The sequence below is a fragment of the Pelophylax lessonae genome (assembly GCF_965119305.1).
Source record: "Pelophylax lessonae genome assembly, chromosome: 6".
NCBI lineage: Eukaryota > Metazoa > Chordata > Amphibia > Anura > Ranidae > Pelophylax > Pelophylax lessonae.
The window spans coordinates 261726444-261742701 of NC_138773.1; the positions used below are offsets into that span (position 1 = coordinate 261726444).

General features: G+C 39.0%; 1 protein-coding gene across 3 annotated transcripts in view; it reads right to left on the minus strand.

Annotated features, from left to right (window-relative positions):
* The window catches only part of LOC309557913 (sodium channel protein type 2 subunit alpha-like), a 244726-nt gene that overhangs the window by 49532 nt on the left and 178936 nt on the right, over window positions 1-16258 (minus strand). For all 3 annotated transcript variants that reach the window (XM_082260781.1, XM_082260780.1, XM_082260782.1), the window contains 2 exons: window positions 10065-10544; window positions 863-992 (listed from right to left, as the gene is read on the minus strand). In XM_082260781.1, coding sequence (XP_082116907.1) covers window positions 863-992; window positions 10065-10544 — 610 coding nt within the window. The remainder of the gene's footprint in view (window positions 1-862; window positions 993-10064; window positions 10545-16258) is intronic.

The following is a 16258-nucleotide window of genomic DNA, read 5'->3' on the forward strand; positions in this document are numbered from 1 at the left end:
GCTAATCCAGGAATCTGGGTGGATCCCAACTGTAAAGTCAGGATCGATCCAGAGCCTGGACTGGCTGAGTCACGTCAGCAGACAGCGGGCTTTAGCCCACTGTGGGCTGAAAACCGGGCACAGGAGTGCAGGTCCATAGGAGAAGTAAGGCCAAAAAAGATTTGGCCAGACTTCTCCTTTAATTTATTTTGTGTTAGGATTACTACAACAGATGAAGCTGAAATTCAAAGGAGTAAGGCAGGACAGTGACAGGTCCTACAGCAAGAAGGTCTTTTTGATAGAGTACTATGAGACATGAAATGGCAACAGGCAACCCAGCAAAATCCCAAACTTTTAACTGACCTTTTGGAATGTTGCATTTAACCAAGGTGGAAAATGTAATAATAACAGGTTATAAAAGCACCTCAACTAATATATTCCTTGTTTCTCTGCTTCTCACTACTTTTCCTTTCTAATATTTACCTTTTCAGGGTCTGGTAAAGGTGAATAGATTGGATGTCAAATAAAATGTTTTAGTAGCATAATAATAATGTTACTATACATGGAAATGAAATTCTAACATTTCGCATATTGTTTTCATTATCATATATAGATTTTAAAAGATACAATAAAACTACAGTACTTAAAAAAAAAAAAAAAATCAAAGGTTAACTGTGAGGGCCCACATGATGTCACATTGACACCTTGGACTTAAACTTAAACATCTTTTGTATTGTGAAAACTCCCAGTAAGTATACTGGTGAATAACACACTAGGCCCGGCTTGTCAGTAGCAGAACATGTTGGAAATATTATTATTCAGTTTACATAACTCAGAAGTATAATGCAGAAGCAGAAACATTGGCAATGGGAAGAGAACAAACCATCTGTGAAGCATGGCTCTGGATCAAGTGTCTCCTCATAGTCATAACCCAAGTAATCAATTTCTCCTTCCATTCCTGGTGGCCTGATGTCTATCGTGCTACCCTCTGAGGAGCTGGAAAGTTTTACCTTCTGCAAAGAAGTCAAACAATGAAGAACAATTACAAGGAGTGTGAAATACTAAAGCACCCGTTTACCAACATGGTGCCAAGAGCAATTGAGTGACCCAAATCAACCAATCACATATCAGTTTTCAGATAACTGGCTAACTGCTCAAAACTGACATTTAATTGGTCACTGCAGGATCAAAGTGCATCACTTTTCAGACTGCTCATATTTTTAATCAGGAAGGTGGTTTCTAGTGTTATTTTGAAAATGTGTCTAATGTGGGAAAAATAAAAATTGAAAGCATCCAATACTAAAGTACAGAAGACTCAGAAGTATTAAACCAAAGTTGTATATGGACAGCTGTTGATTTCAAAGGTTTTTTTTTAAATTCATGGCTATTTAGCAGTTCTGCCATTTGCCAGAAGCTGATGGCAGAACGGTCCGCAGTCTCGGCCCATTCTGGTCCCAAATTCCTACTTCAATAAACAAACAGCAACATAGTATTATCAAATAATTTTGTTAGCTACACATATGAGTGCCATGTATTTCATGTCAATCTCACTTATTTTTTGGCACTAGGTTGATGTAGTTTAACAGTTTTTGCATTTTTTGTTACAGATTACAAGTGCATGCTAAATTTGTCATGTGATTTTCAAGACAGTATACCACAATAATCTAGGTGGACATTAACCCACCAATAACAATGCAGCTTTGCTTTTATACTCACTGAAGCTTATTGTACCCCATACCGGATCTTTCCTTTTCCTTTTTATATCCTCCACATTAATGCACAAACCACCAAATCTATGTTCTCCCAACAGGACTACATCAGACGTTCCTACCCAATTAAGAAACTGGATAAAAAATTAAGCTGTTTTAATCTACTTAAAATTAAGTAAAATTTTGAATATATTTATACTTCATGATCTGTGGAAAGTTTTTGCTCATTGTGGTGGAACTGGCTGAGTCACATTGCTCAAGGTTTTATCCTTTGAGAAGCACCATTTCATATAGCTCCCAGATATTGGCGGAAAATCCATGGTTTTTATATTCTGAAATGTGTTAGATATGAATGTGACTAACTATGGTCATATGTGAGCAAGTTTCCCTTGAGTTAGGGTGGCAATTAATGAAGTGAATCTGTGCCACCTCCCTGCAGCTGTTTATACTTACATTTCTTTATCTCCCCCAATCAACCACATAAGTAGAGAGAGAAGAAGCCGTCCTGTGACCTAATTGGAGCTTACATAGCTCCAGTTCAGTCACATGTGAAAATGCTGGGTGCCTGTGCAATACCAGCAATGTCATGTCAAGGGTCACAAGATGAGTCAGGTGCTTACCTATATCCAGAAGTATTGGATATCTCATGCAACTTAATGGGAGTGACGGTAAGGTAACTAAAAGCACCTTCAGGGGCTGGGATTATAAATGAAACAATTTCCCTGCACTGTAAGGGCATAGCACAGATCCACTTTACTTATGATCTGCCTAAAATAAAAGTGATCTAATTTATATAGATTTATCGTTAACTTTTTAGACCTCTTTTCAAGTATAAGACAGAATTGATCTTACTTTATACACCTTGAAACAATGAGCCTATAATATCTACAAAAAAGTTTTTTTATGTATTTACAAAAAGTCACACTTGAATATTTTCATTGACCTGGGATGGGATACAGCTCTGCTGTTCTTCTTATATTAAATACAAATCTTAACTAGGAAACAGGTTTGTATCATACACTGGCAGCAAAAAAGTTCTAGCAGATAATGATTTGCCTGCAAAGCACAGAAGATAGTTAGAATGTCATAGCCATTAATTTCATGAAAATTTACATGGACAGGTGCAAACTGAGAAAATATTATGCACGTGGAATCCCTCACTTAATACTTATTAGATTTTAATCAGTGCAGATTATTTAAAAAATGTATGCGCTTGAAAGGAGTTTTCACCTTCAGATGACTTTAATATTTTTGGTTTGCCCAGGCTCTTCAGCAATTTTTTCCAAATGATGACTGTTTCTAAATCTCATTTGCATTATTACGTTATTTTTATATAATTCAGCAAATGTGTTTTTTTTTTTTTTGTTGTTGTTTTTTTATGCTATATGATACGACACAAACTGTTCCTTGGAAACAGGAAAACTGTATAAAGTGTGCATGGCAGAGCTGTACCATCTACAGGGTAACAAATCTACAGATTACGTACACTTACATTTGGAGTTCTTGCTAACACAATGTATTCGTACAAGCTGAAGGTGAAAAAACCCTTTAGGCACTGTCAGATATGGTAAAATTACCAGGCCAAATTGAACTCTTGACTGTAACCAGCCAGGAGCTTCAGGCAACAAGGGTGGTCTAGTGGTGTTACCTATACCTCCATTGAAAAAAGCTTCCTCACTGGCCTTTGTTGCCTGAGCCTCCCTGCAGGTCTCCAAGTTTTGATAATGATTGCAATTCACCAACTTCATTCAGTTAGAATTGTATGTGCAGATTATGGGTGGGATGGGGAAAGGGTTCCATTAACAATACTGATATGCCATAATAAGGTATGAACAATGAGAATTTTCCATATAATAAAATAGAATAAAAGTTAGAATTCTACTGCAATACATACTATAAATATACTATGCATATACAGTATATTCGTCTCTTTATATTTCTGAGTATTTCTGTTGATTCACACAGAAATCAATATTCACCAGAGAGCTGCTTCAGACAGAGAAACAGGTTCTGAACACCCTGTTACTACTCCTCTCACCATTTTAACTGTATGCCCTTACCTCCATGGCTTTTCCACCTTCCTCCCTGCACCAGAAGCAAGTTCTGAATGCACCCACAAACCTTCTATAGTTCAGATATTTGGCAGACAATTGAAAGAATTAAATGAAATGCAAGTTTTAAGATCAATGTTATATATTTTTTTTCCAATATTCAGTACAGCCATATCATGCATCACAGTGCCTTTTTTTGGAACTACAGAATTCTGACGCTGATTCTGACCCATGCTTTCCCTCTTGAAAATCTATGTCTCCGTCTATATTAATTTCACCTGTAGACTGTACTAGGAGTGGAGTAGTGGAATGGATACCTTCTTATAAGGGATGCGCAAAATTATACTGTGTCAGGTATGTGCAAAATCAAATTTAGGAAAAACTAATGGGCAAAGTTGGGAATCCCAGAGCTGCCGAATTGCAGGCCTCTGATATTAGGTGTTCCCAGAAATGCAAGCTCTGTAGAATGAGAGGCACAAACAAATTGAAGTCAAACCGAAGTATTCAGATCTTCCAATAAGTACAAGCAAACCAAGTAAATACCCGATGACTTAATGATTAAATGCAATTAGGGTCCATGCATAATGTTTCAAAGGACAAAACTACTTAAACACAATTATTTTTCTTTAATTCAGCTGTAAATGTAACTATGGTCAATTCCTGTATAATAGAGAAAATTTGAATTGATATGTATTTTTTTTTTTTTTTAATGATGCATGTACTCTTTTGCATTTTCACCTTCTGTTAAATTTGAAAACTCAGTTAAGTTAGTCTTCCTGCAGAGCACAGCATGCACATCATTTAGGTAAAGTGGCAACAGTGACCACCAAGTACATGCAGCCTGTATATAGCAGCATCAACTTGACAGTTGATGGAACGTATGATCTGTTAAAGCAACATGCTGCTCTTGTACATTTCAGCACCATGGAGAGTGGCAACTGCCCACCCTGTGTTGTGAACTTCTGAAACTTTGCCGAATTCACAGAACAGGGCAAGTTTGCCAGTCTTGCATGATCATGCTATGGTCAAGTTAAACAGTTCAGCACTTGGGACAGCTGTGCAAAATTCTCATTGTGCTGCAATGGATGAGAAGGTCCATAGCTGAGCTGCATGCAGACTGATATTCATTGGTAGCATAACCATATAGATTACTTGAGGGGACACCTTGCTGTGTCTTGTTAAAAATAAACACCAGAGCTGTATTCTTGACTCCTCCAACTTGTTTTTACCCCTGTGAGAAGTGAGAAGGGGAAGCAATAAAGGTCAAAATATGCCATCTTTCTGCAACGTTGCATGTGCCTAGATTCAAAGGCAAAGGACAAATGAATGCAGTCATCATTTTTATTTTCAAATGAAGGCGCAGAGCTACACAGGCTGCTTTTACCTGCTCCACTCACAAACCAAAATCCATACACAATTTAATTTGGAATTCCACAAACACTCAAGAAAAACTGCACTTCTTTGTTACAACTAAATTTTTGAATAATCTTGCTATACCGTAACTGTGCATAGTTAATTGGTGAACACAGGTAATCAGGACTGTGTAGACCAACCTTTCTACATATGTTCTTAGTGGTTTCTCAAGCAGTGGCACAGTTCTGGCACCAACCTCACAAAGCCAGCAAGATGGGACCAGTGAAGACTCTCTGCTCATCTCTTAGGTAATACACAATTGACATTAATTAGATAATATATATATATATATATATATATACATACACTGAACAAAATTATAAACGCAACACTTTTGTTTTTCCCCCCATTTTTCATGAGCTGGACTCAAAGATCTAGGACTTTTTCTATATACACAAAAGGCTTATTTCTCTCAAATATTGTTCACAAATCTGTCTAAATCTGTGTTGGTGAGCACTTCTCCTTTGCCGAGATATACCATCCACCACAGAGGTGTGATAAATCAAGATGCTGATTAGACAGCATGATTATTGCACAGGTGTGCCTTAGGCTGGCCACAATAAAAGGCCACTCTAAAATGTGCAGTTTTACTGTACCGGGGGGGGGGGGGGGGGGTCCGAAAACCAGTCAGTATCTGGTGTGACCACAATTTGCCTCACGCAGTGCAACACATAACCTTCACAGGAGGTTGTTGATTGTGACCTGTGGAATGTTGGTCCACTCCTCTTCAATGGCTGTGCGAAGTTGCTGGATATTGGCAGGACCTGGAGCACGCTGTTGTATACGCTGATCCAGAGCATCCCAAACATGCTCAATCGGTGACATGTCCAGTGAGTATGCTGGCCATGCAAGAACTGGGATGTTTTCAGCTTCCAGGAATTGTGTACAGGTCCTTGCAACATGGGGCCGTGTATTATCATGCTGCAACATGAGGTGACGGTCATGGATGAATGGCACAACAATGGGTCTCAGGATCCTGTCACGGTATCTTTATGCATTCCTGTTTGCCATCTGCCCTGTAAAGTAGAAACCAGGATTTATCCGTGAAGAGAACACCTCTCCAAAGTGCCAGACGCCATTGAATGTGAGTATTTTCCCACTCAAGTCGATTACAAGGATGAACTGCAGTGAGGTCGAGACCCCGATGAGGACAACGAGCAGGCAGATGAGCTTCTCTGAGACTGTTTCTGACAGTTTGTGCTGAAATTCTTTGATTATGCAAATGATTGTTGCAGCAGCTGTCCGGGTGGCTGGTCTCAGAGGATCTTGGAGGTGAAAATGCTGGATGTGGAGGTCTTGGGCTGGTGTGGTTACACGTGGTCTGCGATTGTGAGGCCGGTTGGATGTAATGCCAAATTCTCTGAAACGCCTTTGGAGGCGGTAGAGAAATTTACTCTTATGGTAGAGAAATTAACATTCAATTCACGAGCAATAGCTCTGGTGGACATTCCTGCAGTCAGCATGCCAATTGCACGCTCCCTCCAAACTTGCGACATCTGTGGCATTGTGCTGTGTGATAAGACACACCTGTGCAATGATCGTGCTGTCTAATCGGCATCTTGATATGCCATACCTGTGAGGTGGATGGATTATCTCGGCAAAGAAGAAGTGCTCACTAACACAGATTTAGACAGAATTGTGAAAAAAATTTGAGAGAATTAGGCCTTTTGTGTACATAGCAAAAAATCTTGGAGTTCAGCTCGCTCATGAAAAATGGGGGCAAAAACAAAAGTGGTGCGTTTTATAATTTCGTTCGGTGTATACTGTATATAAATATATATATATACATCTATATATATATATATATATATATATATATATATATATATATATATATATATATACACACAGTTTTTTAATGTGTACATAGGTATGTACTAGACCTAATGGCTGGAATACACGATAAGAAAATTGGCCGAAAATTTCCGTTCAGCGAGCGATCGGCCGATATTCTACTCGTTAATGCCCAGCCATCAATGAGCAATATCGATATTGTGAACGAAAAATACCGTTTGAAAAACACAAAAAATTCTGTCGTCTCGTTTGCGAAAGAACGATATTCTATACGTTGGTGTTGAGCTCGTTCAGTTTAAATCTGTATAACCTCATCACGCATGCCCGAAAATATTTGGTCGGCGGACAACGGTTGGGCGATATTCAGACCGTGTATGTTGGCAACGTTTTTGACCGACAAATACTTTTTCAAAAGTCGGTGGTCGAATGATCGGGCGATATTGTAATCGTGTATTCACACCATAACACAGCTGGCAGACAAGTTGAATTTTACATATCAAAAGGGCCAAAGGAGTTACCTGCAGGGGATTGTAGAAAGTAAATTGTCTGATCAGACTTGAAAGGAATAGTACAGTAATGAGATCATTTTCCTAATGACCACCAATGCAAAGGTGCACCGCAATTTTCACTTTGTCTGTGTCTGTTCTGGCCACTTCTTTTTTCAGCACCAAAAATAACTTACTGATGTAGAGCCAGGGAAGAGTGGCTAAAAAATTGCAATAAAGTTAAGAAAAACAAAACATGGTTTAAATAGGTAGATTCAGACGATACGTTGGAAATTCAATGAAGTGAATGTGTACCCATGTCTGGCATTAGAACTGAAGGTAGATGGGAGGAGGACAGTACCTGCCTTTACTGACACTTTCTCTTGCAGTTTATTAGGTACCCTAGACTGGGGAATTGTACTGCAGTGGTCCTACCACCTTCCCCTGCAATTCAGAAATCAGATGCACTCCATAGTTTGTTTTTGGTTGTTCATCTGTATTTAACCACTTGCCGCCCAATGGACATCCTCGAGTTTCAGTGCTTATACCGAGATGATGCCTGCACTTACAGGCATCATCCTGGTAACATTATTTTCAGCCAGCGATTTTGTTTCCTGAAGTAGTGATCCATGTGGATAATTAGCTATCTGATCATTTCTGCGGGAGGCGTAAGGGGGTCTCACCCCCCTCCCGACACTGACACCTCTTTACACATATTCATAAGCTCTGTACTCTATGGAATGTATCTATTATTCTATGGCTATGAATGTAATTTTTATGCGTATGGCAAATACAGAAAAGCCCTGCTGAAAAGATTGATTTATGCAGCTTTTAAACAGTGTTTGAGGGTTTCCAAAGCTTTTTTTATTAGTGGGCAGCATTTTATTAAAAAAAATAAAAATAAATACAAATGCTTGTGTAGGTTTGGCCATGCCATGATAAATATTAATTAATTTACATTTCAAAGATGACAGTCTTTTCCTGTGATTCTGGCTGTCAGCCAGAACAGTTTGTACCACATTCGTAAATACAACCATGTTCTTGAAAACTTTCTAATGTTACACTTTGTAATTTTATGGAAATTTTGGAAGGTTTCTTTTTTTCGTTGAAACACGAGTATTGGGAATTTAATTTGCTACTCCTACCAATCCAAGCAGTTTCTGATTTTGATCAAAGCAGAAAAATACAATTGTAAATCAATCTAAACCAATACATTACCAATCATACATATTTCTCTGCCATAATTAATAATTTCAGGTCCAAAATCAGGAAACAACATAAATCATATTCCTTCAAGCTGCCCTTACAATCAGAAGCTCCCAAAATTGTCATAAAATTAAAGTAAATAGGCATTATAACAAGACATGTTTTTTCAAATTTCCAGGTAGGCACACAAATGTATTGATTAGTAAAGAAATTCTGATTACTATTTCAATAAATTCAAAAGAACTGGAAAGAAACTGTTAGTAATCCATGAAGCAAAGATAAAGAATAAACTGCTACCTAATAAATCATTATTACAATCGTTACCATTATTATTATTTTAGCTGCCTGTGGTCTACAGATTTTAGAAACAGGCTGTAGCCTTCATTTAATATCAAAGTGGAAAAAACTGCTGGTTGGTGGAAAAAATAAAAGGTAATTTTTGATCAGTTGCCATGAAACGGTATTGCCCTTTGTTACTAATAAAAAACATAATATAAGATACAGGCAGTGCCGATGAAGTGCAGTTTTCAGAAACAGAAGACCATTAAGGCCTCATTCACATGGGTAAAGACATACATGTGTTTAAATGCATTTATATGGCATATACACTTATACAGTATATGCATGTAATAATTTTAAATAGTCTAATCAACAATTTTTCTCCAGGGACAGATTAGAAATGCTAAGCTTATGCAAAAAAAAGAAAAAAACATTTAAACAAAAGAAACAAAAAGAGAATTTCTACTTTGTTTAAATAAATTAAACAACTAGTAATGCCACAATGGGAACTTAAAGGAAAAAAAAGGTTGAACTTTAGCAGATCGAAAGGTTTCTTTATAGTAAGAGCTGTCAAAATGTGGGATAGACTTCCACATGAGCTAGTTGTCTGTAGTTGGTTTTTTGAAAGGCTGAACGTGTTTCTAAATGCACAGAATTTAACTGGCTAATAATATCTATACACAATAACACCACAAATCGATAATTTAAAACATTCAAGGAGTATCTAATTGCCTTAAAAGACCAGGATTTTTTTTTTTTTACATTTCAGCATTATTGGCTATGATTTGTATCCATTCAGTTGTTTTTATTCATTCATTTTTTTCTTTTCAACAAACTGATAAACTTTAAATAGTTTCCCTTTAAGTCTCAAGGATAAGTACGCCACTCACAAAATTATATGACAGGGTCTTATTTAATTCCAAGGGTAAAACCCTGTAAAACAAGCATTACCTACAATATGGCAACTAGAGAAATTTCAGGCATCATTATTTAGATTCTTGCTAAAAAAATAAAGTAATTATTGAATAGTGTTGGGTGACAAATGTATTTTTCTATTCCTCAGTCTAAATCCTTTTTTCAAATGTTATTGCTGAACTGGAAATAGATTACTAGGGAAGATGTAATGCATTATTTGTAATAATTCTTACCTCTTTATTCTCTTCAGGGTCAGATTCACTACTGAAATCTTCAGTGTTTGGGTTTTCAAAGTCCGACTCTCCGGCTGCAATAGGCACTGCTATGGTGAGGCACTGTTGGTTACTAACAGCCATACAGTCCTTCTCATCACCTCCATACTTCTCCACACTGCTGCCTATCCCACTTGTTGTCCCACTTGCTTCTCGATAGTAATCTTGAATTTTGATATTCTGCACAACAATATTGCTGTAAACACCATTATCGCGTTTAATTCTCAGCTCTTCCAGCTGTTTTGTGTCATCCGCATCTTTTTTAGCTCTTAAAAACAATTTCTGGAAAAAATCTCGTAGGCATTTCTTAATGTGGGACAACCCCCTCTGGATCCTGCCCACTGCGATCTGGAGATTATTCATTTCACCATCATCATCCGTAGCTGAAAGATTGTCAGAGCTGAAAGAGCTCAGGAGTAAGGCCAAGAACAAATTCAGCACCTACAGTTCAAATGAAAACAGAGTCAAATTTTATTTGTATGAATCTGAATCTCCACCATTTTTTTTTTTTTTTCTGTCTATGTCCTCTCCTGGAGAGTCAACAGGAAGTGAGACAATCTCTTTACATACCAAGAAAAATTCCACCCTTAGACCGTAGTCACCAGAACAGATGTCTCCTTTGGAAGATTTCCCCTCACCTCTTGTTGCAGTGCTTTGATTTTCTAACACTTCCTGTCTCAGTAACAAGGTCACCAGGACAAAGGGAGAGTGAGAATCAACACAGCAAAAAATATAAATTTACAGGGGTTCTAATTCTTCTCTATTCTCTCCAAAACTAAAAAGAAAAGATCGGGCTATGCATACACTTTACGTTCTAACAATACCCTACCTCTCCAGCACAGCTGTGTTTGTTGTAATTCACTTGGTAAGTAAGGCTCTACAGTAAAGGACTTGTATCTTGCTTGAGCATATGTATAGCCATTTTATTAGTTTTGAATAGAGCAACAGAGGGTTAAAACTAGGGATCGACCGATTATCGGCAACACCGAGATATCGGGGGCCGATCTGCACTTTCCTCGATATATCAGAATCGGCCCCTGAGGTTACCGATATTGCTGATATTTCGGGAAAGTGCTGTACTGGAGTGATGTCTCCAGCTAGAGGCATCACCCTGGTACCTGCGTCCATAGCCCACGGTCGGCTGTCTTGTAATGACAACCTATGCGGTTGAGAAGTCACTCGTCTGTCATTACAAGGAGTGGGAGGGGACGTCCCCCCACCTCCCACCACCTTCAGCGGCTTGCCTGGGTCTCCTGTCCCACCAGGAGACCCAGGCATCCTACCTGCACGGCCGCCGAAGAGAAGACCCGATCAAAGCCGCATTCCGCTCTGATCAGGTCTCCATGTAAAAAAAACTCTGCGACTAATTAAAAAAAATGACAGCATTCAAAACAGCCAAACTTGGTGTTTTGAATGCTTTCAAGTGCAGAGGAGGGGTTTGGGGTCTTTTAGACCCCCAGATCCCTCTACAACAGTACCTGTGAAAAAAAAAATGTAAATGTCCGAAAATATCGACCAATATCAGCTAATACCGATATCCGATTACCAAAATATCGGTATCGGCATTAAAAAAAAAAAACATATCGGTCGATCACTAGTTAAGACGTTATATCTGGTTATTTTTTTGCTATCTGTGTACCATTGGGGAAATTTTCTTTCACTTCTTGCCCCAGAAACACAACAAGATTTTAGAAGAAATCCCCTAAAGTGAATGGAATTCTCCTCTTAGAGAGTTGGCTCTGAAACAGATGTCAACATTGTAAGATTTCCCCTACTTCTAGCTCTTGGTGCAACTATAAAATGTGTGATTTCCCCTCACTTTCTTGCTCAGTGACAATGGCAAACAGTAAAAAAAGAGGGTGGATCTCCCCAATAGGGATACAGCCCACAATAAAAAACAAAATGACAGGGTTTTTTTCTGGACTCAGTCCAGTCTGCTGGAGAAGGGTAAAGCAGATCTTCACCCTCAAATACATTATCCATTCTCCCCACACCTCCTCCAGTCCTCTGCATGATCAGAGCTCTTTTTATTTCTTTCTTTATTTTTTAACTAAATTTTTCACTCCCAGAAGGAGGAGGTGAGCCTAATTATGCATCATAGGGAAGCACGCCAGCTGAACCCAGAACAGCAGGCAGCCTCGTGATGATATCACACCAAAACACGGTAGAGCAGAATTGAGCTCTGCCAGAAGAGAAGAGGGTTTCAGCTGGAAAATGCTGAATCTGCTTGGTGGGTGAGTATCTGAACTGTGCAAAACTTTCTACCAGATAAATAGGGGTTTAAAACAAATAAAAATTAGGAGAGGGTGAAAATTCACTTTTATTTACCTCCAGGACTTCTCCAGAGCCTTTCCTATACTCTGGAACTCTCTACCTCAATCTCTGCAGCTATTTCCTATTCTACACCTTTAGACTATGTCTTAAAACTTATAGCCTATTATTTTTAAAGTGATTGTAAATCTCCTTTTTTTAATATAAAAAAAAAAAAAAAAAATAAAAAAAACATTTTATACTTGCCTCCTCTGTTGCAGTGGATTTGCACAGAGCAGCCCAGATCCTCCTCTTCTCGGGTCCCTCTTCTGTGATCCTGGCCCCTCTCTCCTGTTCAGTGCCCCCACAGCAAGAGGCTTGCTATGGGGGCACCCGAGCTGAGTCACAGCTCCCTGTGTCCATTAAGAAACGGAGTCCAGCCCTGGTCCCACCGCCTTTCTCCCCTGATTGGTTTGCTGACTTTGATTGATAGCAGCAGGAGCTAATGGCACCCCTGCTGTGTCTCTGCCAATCAGGAAGGAGAATCTCGGTCGGCTGAGACACTCGTGGATACCACTCGACAGAGAGGGTCCTCAGGTAAGTGTAAGGGGGGCTGAAGGGGGGGGGGGGGTTGCACACAGAAGGCTTTTTATCTTAATGCATAGGATGTATTAAAATAAAAAAAAAAAACTTCTGCTTTTACAGCTCCCTGAAAAACTGAACATTTACTTTCTCCATCTACTCATCCCCACGCAGCTTTTACCTTTCTATTACTTGCCCGTACCTTGTAGACTCTAAGCTCTCATGAGTAGGGCCTCTCAAACCCATTTGTCTTGAATTGTTTTTTAACTCTACTGTCTCTCTTTCTTTTGTAAAATGCTAAACAATCTGTTGGAAATAGAAACCCCTGTTTAATAATTATAATTGCCACAACCTTTAGCCTCATTGGAAGTAATTCTGCTTTTAACATTTTTTTTTCTTTTTTTTTATATGGCAACTTTGAAATTATTTTTTATTGCCACTAAGCTTGGGCAGGAGACAGGGTGGCATTACAGCCTGACACTAGTGCTCTGACATTTCTGAAAAGGCAGGAAGGAAATACAAGTAAACAAAATAATCAAGTAATCTCTGAAAGGTAAACTGCAATGTTACAACAATTTAGGAATTAGGATGTATATTATTACAGAGGCCCATCAATAATTATCTTTAAACCAATATCACTTCTTCTCCCCATGAATAGAATCATTCTCTATAAAAGATAATCAAACATCAACTCAAATATGGTAATCACAAATGCAACATTCCAGCATAATCATCAACATCTGACCAAAGCTATAACAGGAACAATAAGGCTAGGTTCAAACATGTCCAGTGTGAATTTCCAAAGCAGCTGTTCAGTGGTTCAGCTGTGATTTAGATGCAGTTCAGATGTGACCAGCGTCGCTTACATTAGCTGGTTAATAAGGAGCGGGCCGGGAAGCAAGACGCCGCATCGCCAGATATATAGGGCCTTGTATATATTGGGGGGGACCCAATGCTGTTTTTTTTTGGGATAGAATTCATGTTCAAAACTGATCAGATGTGTGCACCACAGTGCTCAGAAAACCCACAGGACTCTTTTTAAATTTGCAGCAAATTTGCACTGCCACTGCACTGCATATGTGAACCGGCTCCATAGAAAGCCGGTTTGATTCATGTCATGTGAATTGGATGCGGTTCAAAGAGCATCCAATTCACATATATGTGAATGGAGCCTAATCCAGATTTTGTGAAGTTTTTATTTCCGCAGGTATGAATAATGAGATTATACTGCATAAACAAGGTTTGAATTGTCTCATTGTTTCTTTATATTGGCTATTAAAGTGTATTGAAAGTCAAATGTTATTTTTAGTTTTAGATTGGAGTGGAAAAGTCTTAAACCCCCTATCAGGTTATTTTTTGCTGCCTTTATCGACCACTTCCTGTCCTGGAGATGCAAAGAAATTCAGAGAAAACCTGGCCAAATTGAATTGGGTTGTCACAGGAACAGGTGTCCCCATTGGAGGATTTTCCCTCAACCTTTGCTTTGGTTACAACTCAAAATGTATTTCCTTTCACTCTCGTTCTGATCGCCAGAGCATAAAGAGGGGTAAATCTGTCCAGTAAGGACACAGACAGCATTAAAAATCTGACAAACCTTTCCCAATAACCTTTCCTAAAAAAAATTGCCTTTACATACACTTTATTGTAAAGGATTGACAAAAACATAGTACAAAATGAGTCTACATTATAATAAAGTAAAGTGCAGTGAATTTAAAAAACAATTATAGTAAGATGCCTGTAAATATATAAAGTGATGTAACCAGACGCTTCTAGGTCCTGAGAAAGTCCAAGAGGGAGCGCATTTCCAGGTATACCAGGCACACACACCTCAATGTGGATGAGTCCCCACTGGGGTAGGTTCCGGTTGCGAGCTCCCGCCATGTGCTGCAGTTTATCGGTAGCGGCTGTGTAGCGGGTCTGATGCATGGGACTGCTCCCTTCCGGCTGATGGGTGCCATGTGTGTTTCAGGGAACATTGTTCCAGCAGCCATCTTGTCTCCAAATGATGGATGTCACATAGGGTAAGTCCCCATTTGTTCTTTTCTCTTTCTTTTTGTGTATATATATTTTGATCCCTTATGGCCTCAACAAGTTTTCACTGAATAATTGAATCTTTAGAAAACATTTTTAGATCGAGCATTCTAATTTTTACAAGTATTCCAATTTTTTTTTTATTTCTTCTTAAACCTGCCCCCCTCCCTCCCTCCTCCTCCTCTTCCTTTTTGGGCTGAAGCCTTATAGATATGATCCTATTTAAGCACTTGTGTACTGATGTTTAGGGTAGCCTAGCTCTAAAGAAGGGGGTACACCCCCAAAACAAATCAGACCCCCCCATACATAGTGTAACTGGAGTACATGCAATGGCACTGTATGGCATCTTGTGCTTCATTGGCTCCTTTCACTTGATACTTTGTGAGTATCCATTTGTACAGTTTTATTTTGCTTCTTGTCCATTTTGTTTTGTAGCACTCACTTTGGATTACCCTGTCTGAGGAGGGCTGCATTCCCCGGTCATATGGATTTGCTGTTGTTTATTTTGAATACAAACTACAGAGGACCTCTTAGCGCTAGGAGTGACTGTATGTTTGAGATTTAACATATATGTTAGAGGCTTATTTACAAGTAGTAGTACACTAGGACCTGGACAAACTATGAATGGGCCCTTTTTTTGATTCAAACAGCTTATAACACAGAAAAGGCATGGGGGGGGGGGGGGGTGACAGAAGGAGGAATGTCTTCCTATCCATTCCAGATTGCGCTGGGTTACTCTCCATAACTTTAAGAAAAACTAAACCCCCAATATTCTTACCACACCTTTCAGTGATGTGAGAGTTCTATCCCTTGTCAGCCACTGTCATGAGCATGGGAGTCAGTCACTCTGGCACAGTCAAAATTCCTGTCCCGGGAAGGCACGCTAAGCTGCATATGCACAGTCAGTGTGCATTCAGCAGAGAACTGTGAGCAGCCAGGTACATTTGTATTATTGTAGAAGACATAGTATGTCTCTTCTGCAATAGAAAGCTGCCCTCTCGCAGTTCTACAAAACGTAGGCCTTAAACTGGCCTCTGGATAGCTATAATACTATAGCCTATAATTCAGATTAAATTGCATACTGTGAGAGTCTGTGCACAGACATGAGTGTAATTGCATTCTAATCAGGAGTAGAGTCTGTACAAGGGATGAACATTACCTTAGGCTTAGAAAGCATGAGGGCCCAATAACACTAGTGTGGTAATGCTCAATGGTGCAATCATTCCTAATGGTACCACCGTGCCAAATGCATTGCAATGCATTTTTTTTATTTGCGTTGTGATGTGCTGCAT